At 36.4% G+C, this 24,855-nt stretch overlaps 5 protein-coding genes and 1 non-coding gene across 15 annotated transcripts; 3 read left to right on the top strand and 3 right to left on the bottom strand.

The window, feature by feature from the left end:
- Nucleotides 391-6,223, bottom strand: LOC109721725 (maf-like protein DDB_G0281937). Of its 3 annotated transcripts, none has more exons than XM_020249476.1 (10): nt 6,164-6,223; nt 6,003-6,074; nt 5,819-5,893; nt 4,838-4,921; nt 4,133-4,220; nt 3,940-4,031; nt 3,578-3,619; nt 3,404-3,484; nt 1,739-3,287; nt 391-690 (listed from the first exon to the last, which is right to left on the bottom strand). In XM_020249476.1, exons 1-9 carry the CDS (start codon nt 6,200-6,202, stop codon nt 3,198-3,200), a joined length of 663 nt encoding a protein of 220 aa, XP_020105065.1. In that variant the 5' UTR covers nt 6,203-6,223; the 3' UTR covers nt 391-690; nt 1,739-3,197. The 3 variants fall into 3 exon arrangements, with proteins under 3 accessions (XP_020105065.1, XP_020105066.1, XP_020105067.1); XM_020249477.1 differs by having other exon boundaries at nt 4,133-4,202; XM_020249478.1 differs by having other exon boundaries at nt 6,003-6,085; nt 6,164-6,212.
- LOC109721615 lies at nt 6,977-8,385 on the top strand. 4 transcript variants are annotated; one of them, XM_020249315.1, is made up of 3 exons: nt 6,977-7,039; nt 7,797-7,985; nt 8,077-8,385. In XM_020249315.1, exons 2-3 carry the CDS (start codon nt 7,854-7,856, stop codon nt 8,176-8,178), a joined length of 234 nt encoding a protein of 77 aa, XP_020104904.1. In that variant the 5' UTR covers nt 6,977-7,039; nt 7,797-7,853; the 3' UTR covers nt 8,179-8,385. The 4 variants fall into 4 exon arrangements, with proteins under 4 accessions (XP_020104904.1, XP_020104906.1, XP_020104905.1 ...); XM_020249317.1 differs by having other exon boundaries at nt 6,988-7,039; nt 7,818-7,985; XM_020249316.1 differs by lacking the exon at nt 6,977-7,039 and adding an exon at nt 7,108-7,587.
- On the bottom strand, nt 8,608-11,535 carry LOC109721795. Of its 4 annotated transcripts, none has more exons than XM_020249587.1 (4): nt 11,285-11,402; nt 10,027-10,765; nt 9,718-9,833; nt 8,608-9,346 (listed from the first exon to the last, which is right to left on the bottom strand). In XM_020249587.1, exons 2-4 carry the CDS (start codon nt 10,102-10,104, stop codon nt 8,896-8,898), a joined length of 645 nt encoding a protein of 214 aa, XP_020105176.1. In that variant the 5' UTR covers nt 10,105-10,765; nt 11,285-11,402; the 3' UTR covers nt 8,608-8,895. The 4 variants fall into 4 exon arrangements, with proteins under 4 accessions (XP_020105176.1, XP_020105178.1, XP_020105177.1 ...); XM_020249589.1 differs by having other exon boundaries at nt 10,045-10,765; XM_020249588.1 differs by having other exon boundaries at nt 10,027-10,796; nt 11,285-11,396.
- On the top strand, nt 15,215-19,072 carry LOC109721090 (probable LRR receptor-like serine/threonine-protein kinase At2g16250). The gene is made up of 4 exons (XM_020248508.1): nt 15,215-17,056; nt 17,660-17,788; nt 17,909-17,934; nt 18,187-19,072. The coding sequence occupies exons 1-4, from the start codon at nt 15,465-15,467 to the stop codon at nt 18,753-18,755; spliced, it is 2,316 nt and encodes a 771-aa protein (XP_020104097.1). The 5' UTR covers nt 15,215-15,464; the 3' UTR covers nt 18,756-19,072.
- LOC109721451 (AP-3 complex subunit sigma) lies at nt 19,381-22,401 on the bottom strand. Of its 2 annotated transcripts, none has more exons than XM_020249098.1 (6): nt 22,225-22,396; nt 22,072-22,114; nt 21,933-21,994; nt 20,886-20,982; nt 20,641-20,711; nt 19,381-19,755 (listed from the first exon to the last, which is right to left on the bottom strand). In XM_020249098.1, exons 1-6 carry the CDS (start codon nt 22,378-22,380, stop codon nt 19,597-19,599), a joined length of 588 nt encoding a protein of 195 aa, XP_020104687.1. In that variant the 5' UTR covers nt 22,381-22,396; the 3' UTR covers nt 19,381-19,596. The 2 variants fall into 2 exon arrangements, with proteins under 2 accessions (XP_020104687.1, XP_020104688.1); XM_020249099.1 differs by lacking the exon at nt 19,381-19,755 and adding an exon at nt 20,303-20,560 and having other exon boundaries at nt 22,225-22,401.
- Nucleotides 23,783-23,855, top strand: TRNAR-CCU. Its single transcript has one exon. It is a non-coding gene; the product is annotated as a tRNA-Arg (tRNA).

Genomic DNA, 24,855 nt, shown 5'->3' with positions numbered 1-24,855 from the left:
GCATCCAAACAAGGCTTAAAAGTCACAACATTGCAATAGTACACAAACTCTTTATACATTTTACTATTAAATATGTAACTATGGCTTCTCTCAAAAATTATAGTATTATTGTGCTTATCTGTCAACAGTTTTATTTTCTTTAAGCTAAAATAAATTAATTGAAACCAATAGTTTGATGTATCAACAACTGCCAACATGTGTATCCCACCTAAGAAGCACAAACTATTTTCTATATCCAGCAAAGACATTCTCTCTTCCTAACTAATCCATGTCACATTTTTTTCTCTTTAATTTTTCTCCTCTCTAATCATACAAAACCATGTTCTCATTTGCCAATTTGGGCATAAATTTTTAGGTCAGGGTGGTTATGATGGTGTTGTTGACAAGATGTTGTTTGAATAGATATGAAATAATTTCACAGATCTGCTGAAATATGATTACAAGAAATGGGTAGCTAAATTGGTAATGAAAAATACATGATGAATCAGTATCTAACTTATATAATAATTTCACTAAGCTACCTTTAAAAAAATAATTTTAAAAAATTGCACACCACCTTATGTAAGTTTCTGCTCCACAGAGTGATGTCAATTGGGAAAATTTTTTTAAAAAAAGAAGCAATTTGATGCATGAAACACATTCAAGATCAAATTTTGGCACCAGGAGAAGCTTCATCCCATAGCTGAGTCTCTGCATGGAACACAAAAAGGATGAGTGGGTATAATTACAAGAGATGTAATTACATGTGTATTTTCTGATGAAAAATTGAGTACAAACTGATCTATGATCAACTGGCAATGCTAAAGGTCAGTTTGGCGCAGATGAAGCCGCCACAAAATGTTATTCGAGTAGAGCAGAATCAAAGCCTATTTCAGCTTCTTACTCTAGCAACAAACTCCAGATGATGTTATTATCAAAATCCGAGTTAAACAAGCACTAAATACCAGAATCGAAGCCTCGTTCAGTTTCTTGCTCGAGAAATAAGCTCCAGATGATGTTATTATCAAATGCTTAACTTTTGCTTCTACTCCTCGAGTAAAAAGAAGTCATTTCAAAATCCGAGTTAAATTGGCACTAAATATCAGGAAAAGAGCCAAAAAAGCATCTTTCACTTGACATGATTGATGTTGCCAGAGCTACCTTCTGTACTAATTTAATTACCAAAAAGGAGTTTGTACTTCTAAAGCAATTAAATAGAGGCTTCCTTTAATATCTAAGGAGACTTAAAAAGAAAGAAATGAAAAAAAGTCATTTGTAAATCGAAAAAAAAAACCTTTCGTAAAACTAAATATGCATGCGAAAAAAATGGTTTCGAGGCCTTTTCGATGAATTTGCATCTTTAGAAACATACATGAAATTAACGGAGTTTGCAATTAAAAGCCCTTGTCTCAAACAAATAAAGGGCCCCAGAATGGCCCTTGTTAATGTAGTGTTCTCAAAACTCTAGTTAACCCAACTTGGTTAAATCCATCCTCCTATAATATATCATTACTTTTTCGGTGTGTTAACCATCACAGTGTTACAATGTAAGGAGAAAAATCATGCATATTGGATCATTAGCAGCTAGAGTATAATAAGGACGAAAATCATGCATGTACTACCTAAAAGCAGATACTGGGTTGAATCTAAAACAAAGAAAAACTGCATGTTTCCCCATTGCAATAGCATATTTCAGCAATTCTATAGAATAATTACCTAAAAAATTAATATTTAGCAAGGAAAGGGGATCTCATCTTACCAGTGTCAGTGTGCGATCGATCATGATTGATTGCCAGTACTGACTCTGTAGATCAGGAACTACACGATTTCAGATTAGCTGACATTAACAAGAAAACCAGCCCAATGGCGAAACACCTGATGATGCTCTTCTCAATCCAATGGTGAAAGTCGTCATGCATTCGATGCTCCATCATCTGATTCACGCTAACAATGATAAATTTGTTTCTGGATCTGGTGAAGTTGTCATCTGTATCTGGGCTAGTAAAGCAAGTCATATAAAGCAAGCGATTAACAACTCAGAACAACTGGTCGAGGGGAAAAGAGGCGGTAAATCATACCTGGAGTCCTCGATCTTTCATGGTAGTTTTAGTTTGGTTCCTAATTTTTATATTTCATTAAAATATCACCTTCTTATAAATGTTATACAAGTGTTCTTTTGCATTTCTCATATAACGATTACATGGATATTTCAATTCACTTGGGAAACTTCTAGAAAAGAAACAGGTAAGGTCTCAACGGAATGCAAAGATTAGATTTCTAATCGTTACAAGTGAAATATTGCGATCGAACTAAAACACCCTAAAAAGGTCTGACCATGGTTTTGGTGCAATGTATCCTTAAATGTTATATAACTCTCTTCGTTTTTCCCTGAACTTCATTTATCTATTCTAATGAATTTATAAATACAAATGCAATTTTTTATGGAAGTTCCACTCTTATGCTGTGTACAATTGCTAGAAATAAATTCTATAAATTGTCCAAACAATATAGAAACAGAAATATAATAGGAAAAGTTTCCTTGAAGAACATGAGAATGAGCCTGAATTGTCTGTTTAACAGTGTTTCTGAACACATCTCTCTTCCCAAAACAGAATGTTTGGACCTTCACCATGATACAAAGCTGAATATAAGCCTCTAGGTTGTCAAAGCAGAAGTTTTAATTTGAAACTACTGCTTCTAATGCGCCAAAAAGTTGTTCAAGAAGAGTTAACAAAATGCTATCGGAGCTTCTTCACACAGCACTACTCAAACGGGCCAAGCAAGGCCCGAGTTGATGGAAAAGCCATAATTGAATTCATGATACTATTTAAATGATGCCCCTCTCTAACTTATTCATTGCCATAAAATTTACATTATCAACAATGTGCTCAATATTTCAGGCAAATATTAACAACTGTGACAACACTAAGACATTTTCAATATTCTAACATTGACGTACGGCATAAAAAAAAATTCCTGCAATAAATATAAAGAAAACATGAAGTAACATGTCATAATCTTGATGAATAAGATGTTACTTAAGATTAAGGTCACAAACATGGAGCATGATCATAAATTAAAACTGTTTAAAATGTGTTAGAGCACTACAATATCGTAGTTAGTTTCCCATATCTGGTCATGACAAAATTTGTTGGCCATTCTCCATTAGATAATTTCATCTAATTAAATTGAACATCAAATAAGGAAGTCAATTGCCGCTAGGTCCTTGGAGTCTTTTCAAGGGCTTCTCGGATAAGTTTCTCTGTGAGGGCCTTCGGAAGCCCCATCACGCTATCTATTGTCCCAACCTAGAAAAGAATACAAACAATTAGATTGCAACCATTAAATCCATAAAAAAGAAATATAGATCAAAACCTTCAAATGTGCTATTACAGAAAAAATATATGTATTGGGAAAAACTCACGATTGCTTCGACAAATGGTGAGGTTAAAGGATGTTCAACCATCAGGCCACCAGCAACATAAAGAACACTCCCCTCCTTAATCTGAAACAAGTATCAGAAAGTTAACTTACTATTGGTTTGTTCGCTTATTTACTTATATTAAGGAGAGAAATGCAATTTAAAATGTAGAATTACCAAATTCTCAATAACCTCATCGGGTATTTTGTGAAAGTATATCTGCATATCACCAATCGGAAGAAATAACACATGGTTAAAATCATGAAGCCACAGAGAGAAAAAAGGAACAAAGTAATTGGTTCTAAGAAACACAAAGAAGCGTTCTTGTTGCTTAGGTTTATTCTTACTAAAATCAGGTGTTCTGTTTACCTACAAGAACTTGCTAAAAGATAACACATACGAATGAACTTCTGACAGATTTTCTTTTTTTTTTTTAATTTGATAATTAATAACTATTTGATGATAGAAAACCGTTTACAAGGTTTAAAATTGAGAAAAGAAGTCAACATGAGAAGCTATTAGTGAAAGATTGACAATACTTCAGCTATATCCAATCCTCCCTTTTGGATACCAGTCTTCAGATTTGTAACGAGCACAGATCCGACGGTCGATGCATGACCTCCAGAGTAACCTATTAGTTGAGTATCACATGTAATGGAAGTATGTTAAGTGAAGGTTAATTGTAATAAGACAACTTAAAGAGAGAGAGAGAGAGAGAGAGAATTTGCCAACCTTTGATAAATTCTCGTGCTTCTTCAGCACTGCTCGGTTTTTCTCTAATCGCCCCTCCATGGACCACAACCTCCACAAAATGCAAAAACTATCATCATATTTATTGCTCTTAATATGATTAGATATTCCCGCCAATAGAGAGCGATACACAATCAGAAGAATACAACAACTTTTAACATTTACAAACTATGCGGAACAACTATTTGTGGTTTCGAAAAACCAAAAAAATATATTAATTTTTAATGTGAACAGATGATTTTTTTTTATTTTCCAAGCTATCAAGATAGCATAATGTAGGACACAGCTATGAGCAAAAGCTATTCTCCACTGCGAGATGAAAAATGAAGAGCGAAGTGTGAAAATTAAGGATCGGATGTCAACAGATTCCTTCAAAGGTTGTTTCCGTATTAAGTGTTTACACCATCTTGGATTCTCAGTAAACAAAATTTGCACTTGGTTTGAGTACACCATTGATGCTTCATGTATAAGAGACAACTTAAATTCCAAAATAATTTCATTTATTCAAAAGATATAAAACGAAAATTGTTAGAATAAACCAGCAGCAAGCTCCTTTAAAGTTGGTTTCTGTTCTTCGGTTGTTCTTTGACTACGAATCTATAATACAAGCATACTCTTGTAACATGAATCAAAACAAACAATAATATTGTTATATTCTATATTTATACGTAGAGAATGTAGACATACTTGGTCAGCAGTAATCAAGAGCGTCGGCTCAGAACCACCTTGATTAAAACCATTGCTCCGAAGCCTTGATATTATCGCATCGGCCTGCGATTAAGTATTATAAATATGCCAATTCACAAAGTTTTTACACTATCTGACAGTAATTTCATGTAGTTAGAACTAAAAGGGTGTTGGTTCCCCAGAAAAAGAAAAAAATTCTAGAAAACAGTATTCTGGATAGAATTCTTTTTTTGTCCATTCAGTGTGTTTGTTTCACCGACGGTGGAGAGGGGTGAAGTGGCATTCAGCCATACATGCCCATCTCTAATGTTTGGTTCATCGCTACTTCACTTTCCGTCGAAACTCAAGACTCTCCAAAATATCGTAATCGACTTCGGTCACGCCTCCGGTTTTTACGCCACTCACTTTCGATCAAACAAACAACTAAACTGGAGGAACTTCAGTTCCGCAACTATACAGACAAATAGCAAAAAGGAAGTAACTTTCACTTGAACTTCCTAGTTAATCCGAAAGTCCACTTCGATCCGAACTTCACCTTCGGCGAAAAAAACAATAAAAGGAAAATTCTGGAGAATTGCCCACAACATACCAATGAAGTCCTAGATTAGCAGGTTAGTCCATCCAAAATTTTGAGTACTCAAATCTATTCCTCTAAAAAATTGAACTTTGCATCATATGAGCATGAATTTGAACTTCGCAAAAAGAAGTTTCTTTCAAAATAACTTTTGCCACCATTTTTCATTTCTAACATCTCTATTCTCTAAACCCTAAACACTTGAACAAAAATCTTAAAAATATAATTTTTATAACATTTTCCGCGATGCAAACATAGCAGGGACAAATTAGCAATTTTAAAAATCAACAGGAATGCATATGCATCTAATCGAATTAATGCCCAAAAAAAGAAAAGTATAATCCAAAATAGTCCAAATCAAATAAAACGGGGCTTAAAAAGTTTTTTAAAAAGGGTGGATCCTTTACCTTAGCTTTGGCCAAAACCATCACCAAATCCTCCGCTTTTTCCCTCCGAATCTCCTTCTCATCAATATCCGCGCTCTAAAATCGAATACCCACATCCCCAAATCAACAATTTTTGTTAAAAAAAAAAATTAGAGCATGGCACCCAAAAAAATATCAAAAAAAGAAAGAAGAAAGATTAGCACACCATGATAGTGAAATCGTAACCCATCTCCGATAGAATTTGTCGCCGCGACGCCGATGATGAGCCCAATATTATCTACAAATTCTCTTTTTCAAAACCCTAATTTTCAATAATAACAATAATTAATAATAATAAATAAATTCTTAATTAGAGCAAAAGAGAACCTTGAAAACACAAGAGGTGGAGGAAGAAGAAGAAGCCATCTTTTTTTTTTTTTTTCCTTTTTTTTGGGTTGGAGTTGGGTCGAGGAAGGGTTTAAGTAACCGAATCCGAAACTGCTCCGCACGTGCGCGCACGTGCCGAGAAGTCAAATCCCTACACCTATTTTTGCCTGGACCAGCTCTAGTAGACCGAGATTTTTTTTTTTTTTTGGTTGTGGTGGTGTGAGAAAGGGAGAGCATAAAACTGTAGTTAAAAAAAAAAAAAATCTGTTCAACAAATATAAAAATAAAAAATAATTTGAGAATTGGAATATCTGTTGTTCATATGTACTTAGCAATAAATCATAAAACTGATCGATGTTCTGTCACCTTGAGATACGTGATTAGTCACGTATACACTAGATATTTAATTCTTAAAATAAAATAATCTAATTTGTGTATTTTATTTTATCTTTGAACTCTTTCACAATACATATACCTTTTTTTTATAAGACATTAGTTATTTATTCTAATTTATTTCAAGCATAATTATAATTTATGCGCCAAACTGTGACTTATCAAAAATTATTATAAACTATAATACTTACAAAATTTAAGATCAAATTATTCAAATTAAAAACTAATTGCATATTCTATTTAAAAAAAATGCGTAGCAATGAGCTATCCAAAAAGTTATATAAAATGCTACTAAAAAGGCATAGTACACTAGATGACGTGGTGGACAGGGTCCAAGCAATAACATTATACCTCGTAGACCCGGTCCAAACAATACATTTGCCAAAGAGGAACCTTAAATAAAAGAAGCGTTTGCTTCTCCCTTCTCCCAATTCCACTTCTTTTTTAATTCTCTCTCTCAACTCCAACCCTAATCCAAAAAAGGTTTGCTAATCCTATGCATCTCATTCATTCTTAACCCAAAATAAAAAAAAAAAGTTTTATTATTTTAATTTAGATAACCAAGAAGAAACTAAATTTTGTATTCATTGGGTATTATATAATATTGGGTTGTATTTAATGTCACAATTTGTGGGTCTTGCAAAATTTGTCCTACCATGTTGGAGATTTTTGGCCCTTTTTTTTGGGTTGTATAAATAGGATTACAGTGTTTGCAACTTTTTTTGTTTTTGTTTTTTTTTTTTTTTTTTTTACAGTGATTTCAAATTTTCGTATTCATTTTTTGATTAACATCCCATTACCTGTAGCTATTTTGCTATTTTGATTTGATTTATTGTCCTTAATGAGCCTTTATGCTTTGAATGTGGCAAAGTGAGACCCATGAAGTAGATTTTTTTTTTTTTTTTTTTTTGCTATGAAATTTGTTGTTCTAAGTCTCAATCTTGTTAGTTATCAGTGTGATGTTATTGTCATCTGTATTTTTCCAATGTTTTGAAGCTATTCTGCAGCTGTAGGAGATAATATAAGCTCAGGTATGATCCTCAACATGCAGTTTTGGTTCACAATCACTGCACGAAGCTTAAATGCGCTTCTGAGCTCCGTAATCATATCTGCATTCCAAATAGTTCTACTTAAACAGCAGTTCTACAGAAATTCTAGCGATTCTATTGTAATCAACATGTTGCTTCATGTCACACGATTCTTAGTGATTTCAATCTCTCTCTCGATACATCATTGATAGGTTACTTGTGAGGAATTTCAGTTACTCCTGAACTCAACTCGCTCGGTAAATCAAGCCATGGCCTCCTGCAGCAGAAAGAAGAAATCGGAGAGCGACAGTTTTCTCGCCGATGTGAGGGACCACATCGACGAATTCATTCATGCATCAATGGATGAGCACAAAAGTTGCTTTCAGAAGACCATCCAGAAGGTACAGTGTTCATCTTGCCGCCATAAGCCCGCATAATTTCTAAAATCGGATTTTTAATTTGAAGTCAAAACCTCTGCATTTCGTGTTTCAGATGTTCGGAATGTCGAAAGTTGTAGCGGAAAGAGCGGAAAGAGCTTCTGAGACGAAGGAAATCGAGAGCTCTCTGCCCCTTCGGACAACTGTTTCTCAGTAGGAAACTATCTAGAATTAGGTTAGCGGCATCTTGTGAGATCTCATCAAATCATCAATGCAATAATCAGATTATCTTAGATGCTTTTAATCTCTTTTTCTTTTCGGGTATCATACATGGAATATGTGGGGATTAAGCAAATAATGTATGCAACTGTGTTTGTTTTAATCGACAAAACTGCGATAGTGCCTCGCCGATCCAAATAATCAATGTGATTGGTTATTTACTGAGATTCTGCAAGGAGTTGCAGTACTGTCCATAACTATCACTTGCTGCACCAAGCTTATAAGGCTAAACAACAAGAAAAACTCTCAAAACTTCTACCCTGGGTTTCAACACCATCAGTTTCAATGCTGTACTTCATCACTGTTTCGAATAAGTATAAAATTTTGGAATGACCATTGAATTCAAACACAAAATTACAAAATTGTATGGAAACAAGTCGGAGGATGGTGATAACATTCAGCATAGAACAATCATATAAATTTCATAAGTTATAACGGTGTAAGATTACGACCAGAGTAAGTCGCTACAAAAATGGCTATAAAGCCTGCAACCCTCAGTTCTTGAAACAAATTGAGCAGCCATACGAAAGCAAAAACAATAAGAAGAAACTCGCTTTTCTCCAATGCATTATGTACAAATATTGCAAGACTGTTTCGCAAATTCGCTTCAAGTTAGCGCAGATTAACCTAAATTAGTAACAGTTCATCCAATTTGTCACCCAAATCCAGGAGGAACATCCGGATCCTCATCGATGACACCTCTGGGTAAAGCACTCTGATCACTACAAGGACTGAAGCCAGGTGGCGGATCAACCATCTCCTCCTCATGTAATCGTGGCTTCTCCTCATGAAGAAGCCGCGGGCTCTCTGATTTACGATTCGTGCCACTATGCTGAACACTTGGAACGAATCCCGGCGGTTCATTTAGTTCATTCTCATCCAAAACATTTGGTTCACAATTAGAAGGTTTTGCCGGTGAATCGTGATTCTCTTGGTCACTGATTCGGTGCTTTTTTCGTGGAGAAGCATGAGCTTCTTTCTTTTCTATGTTCTCCTCTGGATTCACTAACCTATTGTAGACCAGTTCCACTGTTTGTCTGATCTCTGTCTCGCTTGACTTTATAATGTTCCACACCTCATCGGAAATTTGGCCCATAATTTTGCTCCTGTGTGGAGTATCCAAAAATCAGTGTAAATGAAACTAGCAGGAAAAGAGATAATCTACTTGAGATTTTTACATAGACATCCTCGTCACATCTGAATCTTCATATTTGCCCATCAAAACTTAACTTCTTACACGTACATGCCCTTTAGCTTAAAAAAGAAAATACCCCCTCCTTAAATTTCTAATACAAAACCCACTTCGACCCATGAATTGTGTACAGCCTTAAATAAGATGTGGGGTATTTCCGTAGAAATTGCACTTTTGCTGGGTCCTTAGCAATATAAGAAAACTCAGATTTTACAGGAGAACAAATGTACATAGATGATTTGCAGGAATAGATATGTAAGAGCCCCAGTTTAGAATCCGACTTACCCAAGCTCTTGATATATAGCATCTGAAAGCTCTCTCATTTTCAGTTTTTCAGAGCCTTCTTCATTTAGTACCACCGATTGCTTAACCTCTGCCAATATGCTGTTCCGCAGTTCTTCCTGTGGCAAAATTAACTTCTTTACTAACATTATCCTTGAACGAGAATTTTTTTTTAAAGAAAAAAACAACGATGTTACAATATATTGCAAGGTGCTAGCCCAGATCTCTAAACATCTAGAAAACCTACGAGATAAATTGAAATATACTAGACCGTATAATTTACTTCTTCGAGTGAAGCATAATGTCTACCACCTCATGAGGAGTTCTTGCCTTTGTTAGTGTCGACACCGAAGAATGGCCTGTGAGTTCCAGTTTGAGGCTTGAGGGCATGGCACAATCTTAGCCCTCGAACTGAAGATTGATGAGGCGAATAAATGATGAACCCGAACTATTAGGTGCCAATTTTATATGGTAGCAGGAGAGCAACAGGCTCATCCAGATGCACTCGTAGACATGGCTGCTCCAGTAATCGTCCCAGCTGTTCGATAAGTGGCACACTCATAAAGGATAACACCAATCAGTTTACTCTATCCTAGGAGTAATGCTAGTGTAACTTTAAGATAGGGAGAATGTAATCTTAGAAGTAATGTAGTCTCCTTCCTCCTATGGTCATGCTGTCGTGCTTCACACTGGTTCCACCTCCACCACCGCAAAGTTGGGGCTCGTCTGCATCTCTGTCGTTGCCTGATTCACACCCTCACCAACATTGCATCCCGAAATCCGCCTCAATCACAACTGTCCATGTTAGATTAGCCATCTTTCTAAAGTCGATCGGCGGGATAATAGTTCAATCCCTTCTCCTGCACTTTGGATTTCTCTTTAATAAAAGATATATCGTCTTTCTTTGGTTCTCAAGTGCACAAGCTTCTTCCCTCCCCAAGTGGACTTCGCATTTGATCACCACAAGCTGTATTCAATTCCCTCTCCGACTCGCTTGATCATTAGATTCACATTTGTTAGACGAACATGTGGCCCACGCATCACCAATACCCTTTTTTGCATTTAGGAAACTAAACTCAGTTCTGGCGACAAAGTTTTCCAATTTTGCCAAAAATCAGCAACAATTTGCAATCAATTAAGATATTTTTCTCATCAATCAAAAGCACATGCAATATGGTTAAAAACAAGTAATTAAACCCTAATAGTCTCATCCAACTTCTCCAACTACATAACTCCTAACTTAATATAGCAAATTCTAGCATTCATGCACTCGCATGGAGAATCACAACAAAAAGATTCATACTTAAGATCAAATTCAAGTAACGGAACGAATAATAAGATGAAGCTAACCAATCAAAAGCACATACAATATGGTTAAAAGCAAGTAATTAAACCCTAAATTGTCTCACCCCACTTCTCCAACTCCATAGCTCCCACTACTACCATCAAATAGCACAATTCACGTATCGAAATGTAGCAAATTCGAGTATTTATACACAAACAAAGAGAATCAACAAAAAAAAGTTTCATACTTAACATCAAAGTCGAGGAAAGGAATGAAGGATCTTACATTCTCCTTGACCTTGCGGGTGATTCTGAGGCGGAGCGAGTCGAAGTCGCCATCGTCCCTCAGCCTCGCGATCACCTCCTCCGCCGTGGGGCGCCGCCGCCGCCGCCGCTCCCGCTCCATCCCCACCCCCCCTCTCCCGTTCCCTCTCTCTCTCTCTCTCTCTCTCTCTCTCTTCGATCGAGGTGGAGGATCGAGGGATCGAGGACGATGAAGACGTAGAAGACGAGGGTTCGGAGACTCGGAGAAACCCTAACCTTAATTTGGTTTTCCATGCACTCTCTTATTAATGGGTCAGATTTGTTTTGCCTCTCGGCCCGGTTTAATGTGGGTTGGGTCGCGTCCGGACCGGTTCAGTTGGGCCGGTTAGATCTAATTATTGTGGCCCAAGAAAAAAATCGGACCAGGCTCGAATTTCTTTTTTTGGTTTTGTGGTTATTTTGTGGGAAAAATTAGACATTTTACCAAATACAAGCTTATTCATTTATTTTATTTTATTTTATTTTATTTTATTTTATAACAAAAAAAAGTACAAGGATAAAATCACAATATTAGGACTTAGGAGTCTACAAAGACGAGAAATTAAAAAACAAAAAGCATGCTCATTCAAAAGCTTATGTTCCGCACTTTCTTTCGCAAATTCATATTATTCTATTCTAAAATTATATTTTTTTCAACACTAATCATATAAACTTGAATAACAAATAATTAAAATAGTTATATTTTATTTTACATATATTTTTAATAACAGACACACTTATTGGATCATGTGGCTGTTCATTGACTTAACGAAACAAATTCATTAATTTCAACAAAAGAAAAAGAAAAAGAAAAAACTAATTGATTCATCAATTCTTGATGAAGAACACAAGAGAATGAAACTAATTATTTACATATATTAACAGCAAAATCTATCAAAATCATGGTATTTAATGCTTTGTACAAAGAGCATAAATGCTTGTGCTCATTCCCAATATTTATTAATTAATACATGAAGGTGACTCTCCCAATGTTTGTGGATCCTTGCCCAACAGTGTTGTACACTGTGGTACAGCTTCTTTGCTGTATTTGGGGATGGAAAATGGAAAAATGGGGGTGTTTGGAATGTTAGTTCCATGCTCATGCATGTGCTTTATTTGCATGAATATGTCCTATTCTTTGCTAGCTAGCTAGTGTTGTTGCATCAATGGTGAGTAGATGCATTGGAATAATTGTATGGATAAGTGCCCCCAAATCTCTCTCTCTCTCTCTCTCTCTCTCTCTCTCTTTTGAGTATGATAGATATTCAAGTATACCTTTTGTACATGTTAAAACATACAATTTTACCAATTACACTAGTAGTTAGGAGATAGTATGTGAAGTCTCTTTATCTCTCAAGTACGTGATATATTTGAACAAGTTTCTATACTTGTTAAAAATATATAGTTGGATCAGCTACACTAGTAGTCAGGAGATATATATTTCTCAAATGTGGAACATATTCGGACAAGTTTCTGTGCTAGTTAAAAATATATAGTTGTACCAACTACGCTAGTAGTCAGAAGATATATATCTCTCAAATATGGAACATATTCGAACACGCGCGTCTATATGCCTGTTAAAAACATAATAGTTTTACTAGTATGACCAAGTTGTTACCCTCATGCATATATCATTAAACTTTTTCCTCATATTTTTTATTAAATTAACTAATTTTGGTGCATGGTGACAAACAGTAAAGGTTCCATTTATGCAATTCACACAACATGAATCAATGATGATATTTATATGATCCACTATAAAAAATTGAGCCCACTCATGGTTCAAATGATTGATTTATCACATGTACATGTTTAGCCAATTTCTTTTAAAACAAGTTTAAGCGAGTTCCAACAAAAAAAAGTTCAAAATATAGTTAGCTCTAATATGTGCTCTGACAACAATAAATATTACTTTGAGAACGAAATCATAAGCGAATTCTCTGATTCCATATTACCTTAACATGAAATATTGGAGAGAAAAAAATGAAATATAAGTGGCGACAAAATGAGTGGCGCTTCTAATAAATGGATGTCGCAATCTCATTTCTTTGTCGCAAAATTGATTACTTTTTTTTCCTCAATATTTCATGGTCAAAGTATGAATAAGAGATTTTGGTCACGATTTTGTCGCATGAATAATATTATCTGCATGATTAAACTGTCCTCGATGGGTACTATCACGATAATGAAATGAGTGGCGCTTCTGAGTACTAACATAACCATTCGCAACGTTGGAAAAAAAATATATATATATATATATATACTGCTACAATTAATGTTCAATTCCTTTTTCCAAATAGAAAATAACTTACAACTTTAACACTTTAAATTTTAGTTAATTAAAAAAAATAGATACTATTGCAACTTTATCTACAGTTTCCTTAAGTGCTAATAATTAAATGTTGTTAATTAAGTACATGTCCATTAACAATATGTAAAGGAGTTGGATATTTATTAATGTAGAATACCTAAGTTCACTTTAAAATTCCAATTTAATTTCTCACACATATATATAAATGAAGAAAAATCTTATTTTAATCACATTTCCTATGTCCTCAATTGTTTATTTTACAATTTTTTTTAAAGAAAAAGCTATTGAACATAAAAAGTAATAGGTATAGGGTGGGGCCATGTTAATTTAATGCAATTTTAATGTCCTCACATAATTTGTACTTCCACAATCATATGATAGTGGTGAAATGAAATGAAAACCATTCAAGTAATGGTGTTGTCTTATTGTGTTTAAAATTGAATATGGGAGGGATCATAATTTGAATTTGAATTTGAATTTAAATTTAGGTGTCAATTCAAGTTGGTTTTCAAATGGATAAATACAATGAATTTTGAAGTCAAATACATTCTTTAAATTTATGGCTTTTTAAATTAAAGTATAATTTAGAATATTAAGATACTTAAATAAGAAATTGATTTGGGATGATGAAATATAACCTTCAATCCAATTAATTTCTAATTTTTTTTTAAAAAATATTTTAGTTAGTTTTGAAACAAAAAATTTAGTAAATTTATCACCTCTGTTTGCTATTAGTTGTTTATAATTCTAATAAAAAAATTAAAATTAGGGGGCCATTTTGCAATGGCCTATAATTTTTTTTTTTTTTTTGGAACTAATCCAAATTTTAGCCTCTCCCTGTATATTTTTGCAATTACACCCCTACAAAAGGAGGAAGAAATAATTCCTGTGAGAATTTAAAAATGTTTCCTCAGTTTGGAAAATATTTAATGCTATTTCCTGTTACTCACTCTTTTAAATTTTTAATTTAAAATTTAAATAATTAGTTTTGTTTCTGAAAAATAGAAAGAGAGAGTGTGTGGCAGTTGAGGTCAACTTTTTGCCATTAATGCCCCCTCCTAGTTGCATCTATCCAAATATCACCCTTTTCCCTCCTTTTAATTTATATATTAGTTTATTACTTTTATAAATAAATACTTGTTTATTTTGTAAAAAAAATATTTAATTGTAAAAAATATATAGAATATATCCGAACTATGAACTATTTTGAATCATAACTTTAAATTTTAAGTTCATCGTTTATTTTTAGAAATTCCGTTAGTATACTTTATGTAATTTTCGTATATAAATTTATTAAACAGACTAATTAGCTTAAATTTTGTAGTCGAAGTGAAGTAGTTTTGAAACTTAAAAATTTCAAATTATGGTATCTTACTTCGGCTCCAACGTAGATCAAAGTCAATTATAAAAAAAAAAGAGTGAAAAAATAAAATATTAATAATTTTTTGCTAAATAACAGCAAAACTGAAAAAACTTTAATTCCACAGCAATAAAAATAAGTTCTGAAAGAGGATTAAATTTTGCCTGAATTTAGTTCGTCGGGAAGTTTATTTCTACTTGAACTTCATATGTAGTGCTAATATAAAAGCAAGAAAAATTTAAGGACCAAATAAATATTGATGGAAAGTTTAGGGACTATCATTCAAAACCTTATCCCTTTCACGGACCCTCCATTGCCGGTAACGGAGGCGTGAGTTATCACAGCTTACCATACAAAGAAGAAGAAGAAGAAGAAGAGAGAGAAATAAGAGAGAGAAAGAGGAGAGAGAGAGAGAGTGTGAAGAGAGAGAAACTAGAGAGAGAAATAAGAGAGAGAGAGAGAGAGAGAAGAGGATGCGGAGAAGATGACACGATGGCTCACGTGACCCCACCACCCTCCCGTCGCCGCCGCCGCCGCCGCCACAGCATCTCCACCGTCCGCTCCGCCACGTGTCCGCATCTCCGTCCCCTCCCCCTCCTCGCGGCCACTCTCCTCCTCCTCTGCTCGTCGTCTCCGGCGTCGGCGTCGGCGACGGCGTCTCCGGCGGGGGCGGCGGCGACGGGGCTGCTGGAGCTGCGGGCGTCGCTGGGGCTGCGGGCGCGCGACTGGCCCCGGCGCGGCGACCCCTGCAGTGAGTGGCGCGGGGTCTCGTGCCACTCCGGCCGCGTCGTCGGCCTCTCCCTCTCCGGCCTCCGCCGCACCCGCGTCGCGCGCCTCGCGGGCCCCCGCGCCTCCCCGACCCCGCTCCGCCGCCTCCTCCCTCGCCTCGAGTCCCTCAACGCCTCTCTTCCCCTCCCCGGGCCCCTCCCGCGCCCGCCGCGCTCCCACAACCCTCGCCTCCTCGACCTCCGCGCTCCGCCATTAATGGCTCCGTCCCTCCTCCCTCGCCCGCCTCCTCCCCGCCCTCGCCGTCCTCGACCTCAGCTCCAAACTCCTCTCCGTGGCCCCTCCCCCTCCCTCCTCTCCCTCCCCTCCCTCCGCCTCCTCAACCTCTCCCACAACCTCCTCACCGGCCCCCTCCCCACCGCCACTACCACCACATCCCCCAATTCCAGCGTCTTCGACCTCTCCGCCAATCGCTTCTACGGCCCCGTCCCTTCAAGCTTCGATTCGCTCCTCGCGCGGTTCGAATCCGTCGACATCTCGCGCAATTACTTGGACGGGGATCCGGGGATCGTCGGAAACCCCCGTAAAAATGTCGCCTTTGAGCTCAATTGCTTCCGCAATGCTTCGAACCAGAGGACCCCTGGTGAGTGCCAGGGTTTCTACTCCTCTAGAGGGATAAAACCCTACGATGGCCCTGTAACTGTAACTCCCCCTTCTTCTAACAAGAAGAGCCATAAGAATTTGAAGTATATACTCATAGCAGCTCTCGGCGGGGCTACGGTGCTCGTAGTTTCGGTCACTGCTGCTGTATTGTGTTGCACATTATGCGTTCGACGAAATGCTGAACAGAGGAGCAGCGCTGTGACCGCCGTCCCGCCCGGCCCGGCGGGTCCGATGGGCCGGCAACAAGCTCCGGTCTCAGTGACTCTCGCTACGGTCGGAGACGTGTTCACCTACGACCAGTTACTTCGAGCAACCTCGGAGTTTGCGGACGGTAACCTCGTTAAGCATGGGCACTCGGGCAACCTCTACCGCGGAGTTTTACAAGGAGGGGATCCCGTAATCGTGAAGCGAGTCAAAAACGGAGCCTACGCCGCAGAACTCAATCTGTTTTCGAGAGGGCTGCATGATAGATTGGTTCCTTTTTTGGGGCACTGCTTGAGCAACGAGGACGAGAAATTCCTCATTTATCGGTTCATGCCAAACGGTGACCTAGCAAATGCACTGCACAGGAAATCCGAGAAGGACGAAGACAGGGCGCAGTCGTTGGATTGGATAAAGAGGTTGAAGATCGCAATCGGGGTTGCCGAAGCTCTGAGCTATCTGCATCACGAATGTGCACCGCCGCTCGTTCACAGGTACCTTCTCGATCCTTTTCGTCGGTTAGTAACTAATGTCCACTCCGAATTGTTCATTACCGGAAAGATGTTAGTCACTTTGTTTCTCCTTGGTGCAATTTTGTTGCAGCAATTTTCGCCTCAGATGCATAAGATCATAAATGGGAGTACAATTAAGATTACTTGGTCTCATTAAACATCATTACAAATAGAGGTTGCTAGTCAAAACTTACTACGTTCTTTTACATTTTACATATGCCTTTGTCATGTAATTTCTCTTTAAGAATAGCAAATGTGTTCTTGATAATTGGAGACTATCCGAATCAATGCACTCTCAGATTACTTCCTCTTTATATCTCTTAATTTCTGTTTGATGTAATACGGATGGTTTCACTAACACCTTTTCTGTTTGAATAATATCGTTTTGCATAATCTTAGTTCATTTTATGCAAATTACGCATTCATTATCACAATGTAGGAGGTACTCTGTTCAGTTCTACATTTGTAACACTCTAAATTCTCACTAAAATAGTGTTGTATATGATCCAAATGCTTGGCATATACCGCGCTTGTCGTTGAATGTGAGTTCTCAAGTGTTCTAAGGGGTTTCTGATACGGTTGCAGAGATATCCAGGCAAGCAGCATCCTTCTCGACGACAAATTTGAAGTGCGGCTCGGAAGTTTGAGCGACGTATGCCCTCAAGAAGGTGAAGGCCACCAAAATGTCATCACCAGGTTACTGAAATTTTCACAGTAAGTTTTGGTTCTCGTTTTTTCCGTTTTCGTCAGCAACTTTCATGTGGGACTATTATTGATTGCATGATTACATTGTCGCTCACCGATTTAACAATGTTTTCTTTCCTCGGTGCTCAGGGCATCTCAACAACAAGGTTCTTCCGGTAAGTCGACTTTGCCAAAGTATTTAATAATCGGTCTGAGTGCTTGTTTGGTCTACTAGAATGCAGAAACTTCTAGAAACTATGTGCTTAGATTTAGCTTCGCTGTGGAGTTGAAATAAGCTTTGAGGTCTAAAAGTAGAAGCTCAATCGAAAGCTTCAGATAAACCAAACAGTCCTTAGTTCGCTTTCAATCTTTCTCATAATCTTTATGTAGATTGCTTACATGCTCCATCTCTTATCGACAATGCTTAGGATCCCCTTCTGCGACATGTGCCTACGACGTGTACTGCTTTGGAAAAGTATTGCTCGAGTTAGTAACCGGTAAACTCGGCATTAGCGGATCAACCGACGCGGCAACCAATGAGTGGCTCGAACGTGCAGTACCGTACATCAACATATACGAGAAGGATCTCATAGCGAAGATTGTGGACCCAACCCTAATCATCGACGAGGACCACTTAGAGGAGGTTTGGGCCATGGCTATAGTAGCCAAGTCGTGCTTGAACCCTAAACCCTTGAAACGACCGCCAGTGAGGTACATTTTAAGAGCACTAGAAAACCCTCTCAAGGTCGTAAGAGAAGATCATAGTTCAAGCCTGAGGGCCACGTCGTCACGTAGGTCCTGGAACGCCGCGTTCTGGGGGAGCTGGCGTCAGAGCTTGTCGGACATGCCTGGCCCGCTGAAGGAGGATCGGATACTAAGACGGTCCAGCACAACGAGGTCTCAAGGGAGTAATGGAGAACACTCTTTCTCCTCCCACAAGAGGGGATCCAAGGACATCTTCCCCGAGCCTTCGGAAGTTCGGGATGTTGAAGATTGAAAAGGAAGAGATGTTTCTGCTTTTTTTTTTCGAGATTCTTGGGTTTCGGAGGACAAATTTATCGACTAGAAAGGGCCTCGACGCAAAGTGGTGTACTTCAAAAGCATGGGATTTGTTATTGATTCTTTCCTCCTCTTCTATAGATGCACCAGGAAAATCGGTTTGTCGAAGAAGAGAGGTGGCCGAGGTAGCGGCGGCGCAGAGGTGAGTGTGCACTCAATGTTGTTCACTAACATTTAAGTTAATGGTTGAGAGAGATGCATGTGGTTCATTGTTTGCTCTACATTGTTTGCTTCCTTTTTTGAACAGTTGATGAATCATTGCTTGCTCTTTACTTGAACTTCACTGCAAAGGCTACAAAAGTGTATAATCACACACTACCTAAATTATAGTTATCAATAATAACAACAACAATATGTTTCTGTTAAATAAATTATGTTTATAAACACAAGGTGCATGATATAGAGGTGAGCAATAGAATTTCTATTTGGGTCAAGCAGGCACTTAGAAACATTAGAATAGCATCTTCTTTGTACATAAAATTAGAGAAAATGAGATACAAAACTCTTAAAAAAATGAAAAAAAGGGAATTTAGAGGCTACCATTTGCAGACACATTAACAGAATAGTCATGAACAGATGCAATTGTATCACTGATCTCATTTCCAAATTTGAATCTCAAATCTACAAATCGTAGGAAAATGACGTTCGAATATCACAAACTATTTTTATGATGGAAGGTGCATAAGCAACTCAACTAAGTTGAAAAATGAGTTCAATTATACAAGGACTCGAAAGAAGTAATGCATGAGTATTAAGTCGTGATCGTTTAGTTGCATATACTACCGACCAAATCTTCCAGAAACCGACTTCGGTACAAGGCTTATTGTGCTTGAAGATTTCTCCAACCTTGAGATCTCTTCCACGGCCTTCAACACTTCCTCGGAGTTGGTTTCAATCACCTGTCCCCCTAATATGATTTCGTCCAATATCGTATGCAACTGCATAGAAGAAATCTAATGAACTAAAGAAGGACAAAATGAGATATGCTGCATCAGAAACATATATTCTAACACACTTTGAAACCAAAACCTGTCACAGTAAATGAGGGCATCGATGCACGAAGAAACATTATATAGAAAAAGAGTACACATATCACGCCACAGCTTGAGACACATCAGAACAATTATGTGAAAAAAGCAGCGAAAACATGTACGACTTTACAAAACAACTTCTCTACTCCAGGATGCAATGGTTTTCAATGACGATGCATTTGGCACCAGAAGCTAAAACGAGATTTTGGACCCCAAGGGCAAAATCTCCAACTGAAGATTTTTCACCCTACTGTATCTGAAAGCTGCTCAGGCAATTCAGTAGTTATTATAAAACTTTAAAAAAAAAAAAAAAAAACTGATTGTGCTTCTTGGATCTCGGCCAACAGAAATTCCAGAGGGATCAAGCAGGTCCTACCCTTTTTATGTAACAAAGATACTCTTGCAATCAAATTTGATTTTTCCCAAATAACAAGTGCTCGACAAAATATCTGTGTAGAGTTAACCAAAGGCTTGGAAACATTAGGATAGGAAACAGTTCCGAATGAGAACAACATTGCAAACAAATATTACATTAAACCATCAAGCAACTTCTTATTCTCCTCTCCTAATTGGATTTCCTTAGCCCACATTGCATGAACTTAACTATTACCTTATTCCGAAGATTAAACATTTCATGTCCTTGTTCTAAGTTCCTTATCTTTATTCCTGATAATCTAGATTACGCCGGCACCATGTTTGAGCTTAACTCTATCTAAAATTCACATAAAACCAATAAACCATTACTTACGCATGAATATAAGCTAGGGAAATATCTATACAGTCCAGTATTACCTTGTTGAAATTGAATACTACGTCAAGCTCGCACACGTTCTTGAAGCATCGGTCCAATGTTTCGACAAAGACTGTAAAGCCGCATATTATCATTAGAATTCACCTCTTTAAGAAGGAAGCAGTATTAGGAGTTACAAATAGCCAAAGATGGATAATCACGGCGATATGAAGAAACAGTAGCAAGAATACATATATGGATATGAAAGATTCACGTCAATAAGTATTTGGTAAAATGTTGAGAGTACCTTGTATGAGGTCAAGCACTGCAAGCTCGTTCTCAGAACTATCGAAAACAAAAATGAAATATAGTGTAGCCAAATGCTTGTATACCAGCCTAGTGCCCTACAAAAAAGATGAACTCTTCATCATTCTTGTTGAAACAAATTACAAGCAAGATGGACTTTTTACAGGCATTTTGTCCCTCAAATTTTTTAAAATGTACGAATTTTTTGTTCGCCTCCGATATTTGGTCATCTAAAACTAGCTTCTTTTTTCTTTTTTTTTTTAAGAAGATCCTTCTACTCTTTAAAATATTTTTGGAGTTTTTTGTACCATCACCTCTCATTTTTAGCTTCTCTATTCTTTCTTTTACATCATGTTACGCGACTCTTACATTCTAAACCCTTCAAAAATCTAAAAACAAAATATTTTATTTGAAGAGCATAACACCCTAATAGTGAAAAGTTAGCTATAATCGCACGATACTCAACCAGTTCTAAAGAATGTGAAACAACTGTTATATTCAAAAAGCTTAGGATTTGAACTCAGAACTCATACTCTAATATCATGCTAAAATATGTGAAACAACTGTTGTTATCGAAAAGCTTAAGCTACCAAAGAACGGTATTTTTAATATTCGCATTCAACAACCAGGAGCAACAAATTCACAAGCTTTAAATTTGGAAAAATAGGTTGATAATTAAAATCTTCGAGGTACAAATGCAAAATTTCACTACTTTGCAGGGGTTATGTGTGTGTGCAATTTTTCCTCTTTTTTCTTTGGTGACATAAATAAAATCTGAGTGACAATTTGCATCCAAATACCAATTTGATGTCTAAAAATCTCTCCTTTTCCCCCCAATTTCACGTATTCAGCATCAAATTTACTTAAAAAAAAAGGATTTTTCCACCTTTTTTTTTTAATCATAGATACAAAATCTGAGCGACAATTTGCATCAAAATACCAATTTGATGTCTAAAAACCTCTCCTTTTCCCCCAAATTTGACGTATCCAGCATCAAATTTACTGTAAAAAAAGAAAAAACAAGGAGAAATTAAAGAGGAAAATTTACCGGGCCGAAGATCGCATCGGCGTCGACGAAGTTGCTAACATTCTCCGCTCTCCCCGACAAAACTACAGAACCAAGATCAAACCCTAGAAACCGACAAATTGGGCACAAATCCGTGGCGACAAAAGGGGAAAATTAGTACCCGAGAAGACGCTGCGGACGAGCTCCTGCTGCTTCTCCGGAGGCTGCGGCGAAACAGAGGTTAGAGATCGGGGAATTAGGGTGAGAGAGAGAGAGAGAGAGAGAGAGAGAGAGAGAGAGGGGAAATTAGGGTTTTGCGGGGTATTTGGGGGACCTGGAAATCGTAGAATTTGAGGAGGCGGGGTTTGCCCTGGGTGTTCATCACGATCACAGCACGAATCATGATGCACGTGATTCGGAGACGAGAGAGATTGTGCGGCGATGAGCGACGCAACACCACCGGAGCGGAGGAAGAAGCACACACACCCATACACTAATTACAAATTTTAATAAGTATTATTATAATAATTATAATTATAATTATGTCGATCACCCTAATTTTAATTTATTTTAATTTTTTTGCTCATAATTTCGTAACTAAATATGGTTGCATTACTCGTATAAAAGCCATATATTATTTTAATTATTGACGTGTGATCAATCACAATACATTACTTTCACATCAACGATTTAAAAATCAAAATAAAATTTAACAACCAAATTTATCACCAGCCTTATAATTTGAGGACTTTAAAAGAAGAGTTAATTATACTTTTCGCCCTCAATGTGCGACATTTTAGCCATCAAATTTTAATTCATCCAAATTTCGGGAGTAGAACTTGTGTGCTATTAGGAGTACGGAGGCCTCCATACTTCAAAGTTATTTTTTATGATAAAATTTTCGAATCGACGATCGGCTCCATTAGACTTGATCTATCGTATTTGAACTATCTAGAAAATAAATTTTGCGAATTTTTGATATCATTTACCTATTGATCGAAAGAATTCAAAACCAATAATTTTTAATGATTGGTTTGTGCCGTTTGCAAGTTTAACGGTGTAGAAATATTTAAATCAGATAAAATTTTGATAGAAAATTTTTTATACTATCTACAACAAGATCAATATCTCTGATCGAAAATTTTAGTACCGCATTATAATTTTTTATGAGATTTTTATTTTCAACAATTAATTTTAAGTTCTTTCGATCACTCAGTGAATGATATCGAAAAATCGTAAAATATATTTTTTAAATAGTTCAAATACACTAGATTAAATCTAACAGAGCCAATCGACAAGTCAGAAGTTTCATTATCGAAAACGGTTTAGGAACACGAAAACCTCCATACTTCTAATAGTATACAAGTCCTACTCCAAATTTCCGACTTAAATTTTTAAAATTATTATAATCGGATGTTGCAATACATTTTAGCTGACTAAATATTGACATATCGGCAATACTTGCATCTTAATCACTGTTGCTGTGTCGCATCATTAATCACCATGTCACCGCATCAGTTCCATATTAACACTGCATTGATATTTAGTTAACTAAATTATATTGTGAGACTTAATTGAAAGAGATTGAAAAGTTCAAATTAAAAATTATAGTAAATTAAAGGTGGGGACCAATAGTGTAGTTTAGCCTTTGTTAAAAAGAAAGAGGGGTAAAACTATACAAAAATTATCTAAATTATGAATTTTTCTGAAACGGCTATTCAATTTTTTAATTTATTTAATTTGAGTCGGTCAATGTTATTTGTACTTTAAAATTTCAGGCTAATTATTTATTTTACATGCACAATTCAAACTTTTAATTTTAAATGTAATTTTTTCAATTTTAAGTTAAATTTAAATTTAAATTTAAATTTAAGTTTTAAAAGTTATGGAAGGCGCCTGTAGCTCAGTGGATAGAGCGTCTGTTTCCTAAGCAGAAAGTCGAAGGTTCGACCCCTTCCTGGCGCGAAATAAAAGATAAAAATTTTTAATTTTTGGATCCCTCAATTCTCTTATTATTAATTCATTTTTAGCCTTTTTTATAAAAAAAAATTATTAATTTTGTGTTTTTGTGAAATTAGACCCCTTTTTTTTAAAAAAAAAATTGCTTAAATTGATAATTTTTAAATTTTATGATCCCATAATTCTCTTAATTCGTTTTTAGCCTTTCTTTTATAAGAATAATGCTCCAAAGCATTTGAAGCCTCTTTGGTTGTTGTTGTTGTGTGTTTGTGTGTTTACTCTTGTGTCTCCTCTTATATGTAAATAAAAGAAGCTTTAGAGTAAAACTAGTTTACGTTGTTTACTTCCGCGTTGTTTCTGGCGATAATGCATTCAAATCGAAGATTGGTTGGCTATTCGAACTTCTTAGATTCCAAATTGTGCGACTTTACAGCATCGTTTGTTTAGTGATCAAGTGATCTCAAATTCATTTTATAGTGCCACTAAAAATTGTCGTTTTTGAGACTGTTGGATTGTCAGATAAATGCTGCCGTAAAATCATGAAATTCGGAGGCTAAGAAGTTCATCTAGCTTAGATCAAATTTAATGATGCTGATCGTCAATTCAGATTCTCCATTGTCGAAACTAATGTGAACCCAAATTTAGGCTTGATTTGATTATTTGATGTGGTATACATAGATGGTTAGATGTTATTTTTGTTTGATTTTAGAGAAAAAGAATTGCATAACATAAATTAGTTTTTTTTCTTTTCAAAAATTAGGAGGACTTTATTATTATACTTATTGCATTGTTTGCATTTCATTTATTTTTGCTTGTCACATAAGTTGTATGTTGAATACTTTAATGCTTATGTTTGCCGAATCAAATTGGTTTAGGAAACTCTAATTCTATCACCACTGTCTAGCTTAGTTAGTAGGTGTCCTTCTCTTTTGGTAATGCAAACTAGAAATTTAAACCACTTTTGTGATTAAGATAGATTTTGATTTCATAATACTTAAAAGATTGA

The sequence above is a fragment of the Ananas comosus genome, linkage group 15 (genome assembly GCF_001540865.1).
Source record: "Ananas comosus cultivar F153 linkage group 15, ASM154086v1, whole genome shotgun sequence".
Lineage (NCBI taxonomy): Eukaryota > Viridiplantae > Streptophyta > Magnoliopsida > Poales > Bromeliaceae > Ananas > Ananas comosus.
Note: the sequence above shows the minus strand (reverse complement) of the source record. Positions and strands in the feature narration are given on the sequence as shown.

Excerpts from the sequence above, each read along its gene's own strand:
- LOC109721725 (XM_020249476.1), bottom strand. The coding sequence starts at position 6,202 with ATGGCTTCTTCTTCTTCCTCCACCTCTTGTGTTTTCAAG. Across the intron at positions 3,620-3,939 it reads GAGGATTGGATATAGCTGAA|ATATACTTTCACAAAATACC; the intron begins GTATTGTCAATC and ends GGTGATATGCAG. Across the intron at positions 3,485-3,577 it reads ATGAGGTTATTGAGAATTTG|ATTAAGGAGGGGAGTGTTCT; the intron begins GTAATTCTACAT and ends TACTTGTTTCAG.
- LOC109721615 (XM_020249315.1), top strand. The coding sequence starts at position 7,854 with ATGGCCTCCTGCAGCAGAAAGAAGAAATCGGAGAGCGACAGTTTTCTC. Across the intron at positions 7,986-8,076 it reads TTCAGAAGACCATCCAGAAG|ATGTTCGGAATGTCGAAAGT; the intron begins GTACAGTGTTCA and ends TTCGTGTTTCAG.
- LOC109721795 (XM_020249586.1), bottom strand. The coding sequence starts at position 11,404 with ATGGAGCGGGAGCGGCGGCGGCGGCGGCGCCCCACGGCGGAGGAGGTG. Across the intron at positions 9,834-11,284 it reads CCCGCAAGGTCAAGGAGAAT|GAAGAACTGCGGAACAGCAT; the intron begins GTAAGATCCTTC and ends ATTTTGCCACAG. Across the intron at positions 9,347-9,717 it reads GCTATATATCAAGAGCTTGG|GAGCAAAATTATGGGCCAAA; the intron begins GTAAGTCGGATT and ends TACTCCACACAG.
- LOC109721090 (XM_020248508.1), top strand. The coding sequence starts at position 15,465 with ATGGCTCACGTGACCCCACCACCCTCCCGTCGCCGCCGCCGCCGCCGC. Across the intron at positions 17,057-17,659 it reads GCACCGCCGCTCGTTCACAG|AGATATCCAGGCAAGCAGCA; the intron begins GTACCTTCTCGA and ends ATACGGTTGCAG. Across the intron at positions 17,789-17,908 it reads AGGTTACTGAAATTTTCACA|GGCATCTCAACAACAAGGTT; the intron begins GTAAGTTTTGGT and ends CTCGGTGCTCAG.
- LOC109721451 (XM_020249098.1), bottom strand. The coding sequence starts at position 22,380 with ATGGGTGTGTGTGCTTCTTCCTCCGCTCCGGTGGTGTTGCGTCGCTCA. Across the intron at positions 22,115-22,224 it reads TCAAATTCTACGATTTCCAG|CCTCCGGAGAAGCAGCAGGA; the intron begins GTCCCCCAAATA and ends GTTTCGCCGCAG. Across the intron at positions 19,756-20,640 it reads TAGTATTCAATTTCAACAAG|TTGCATACGATATTGGACGA; the intron begins GTAATACTGGAC and ends TCTTCTATGCAG.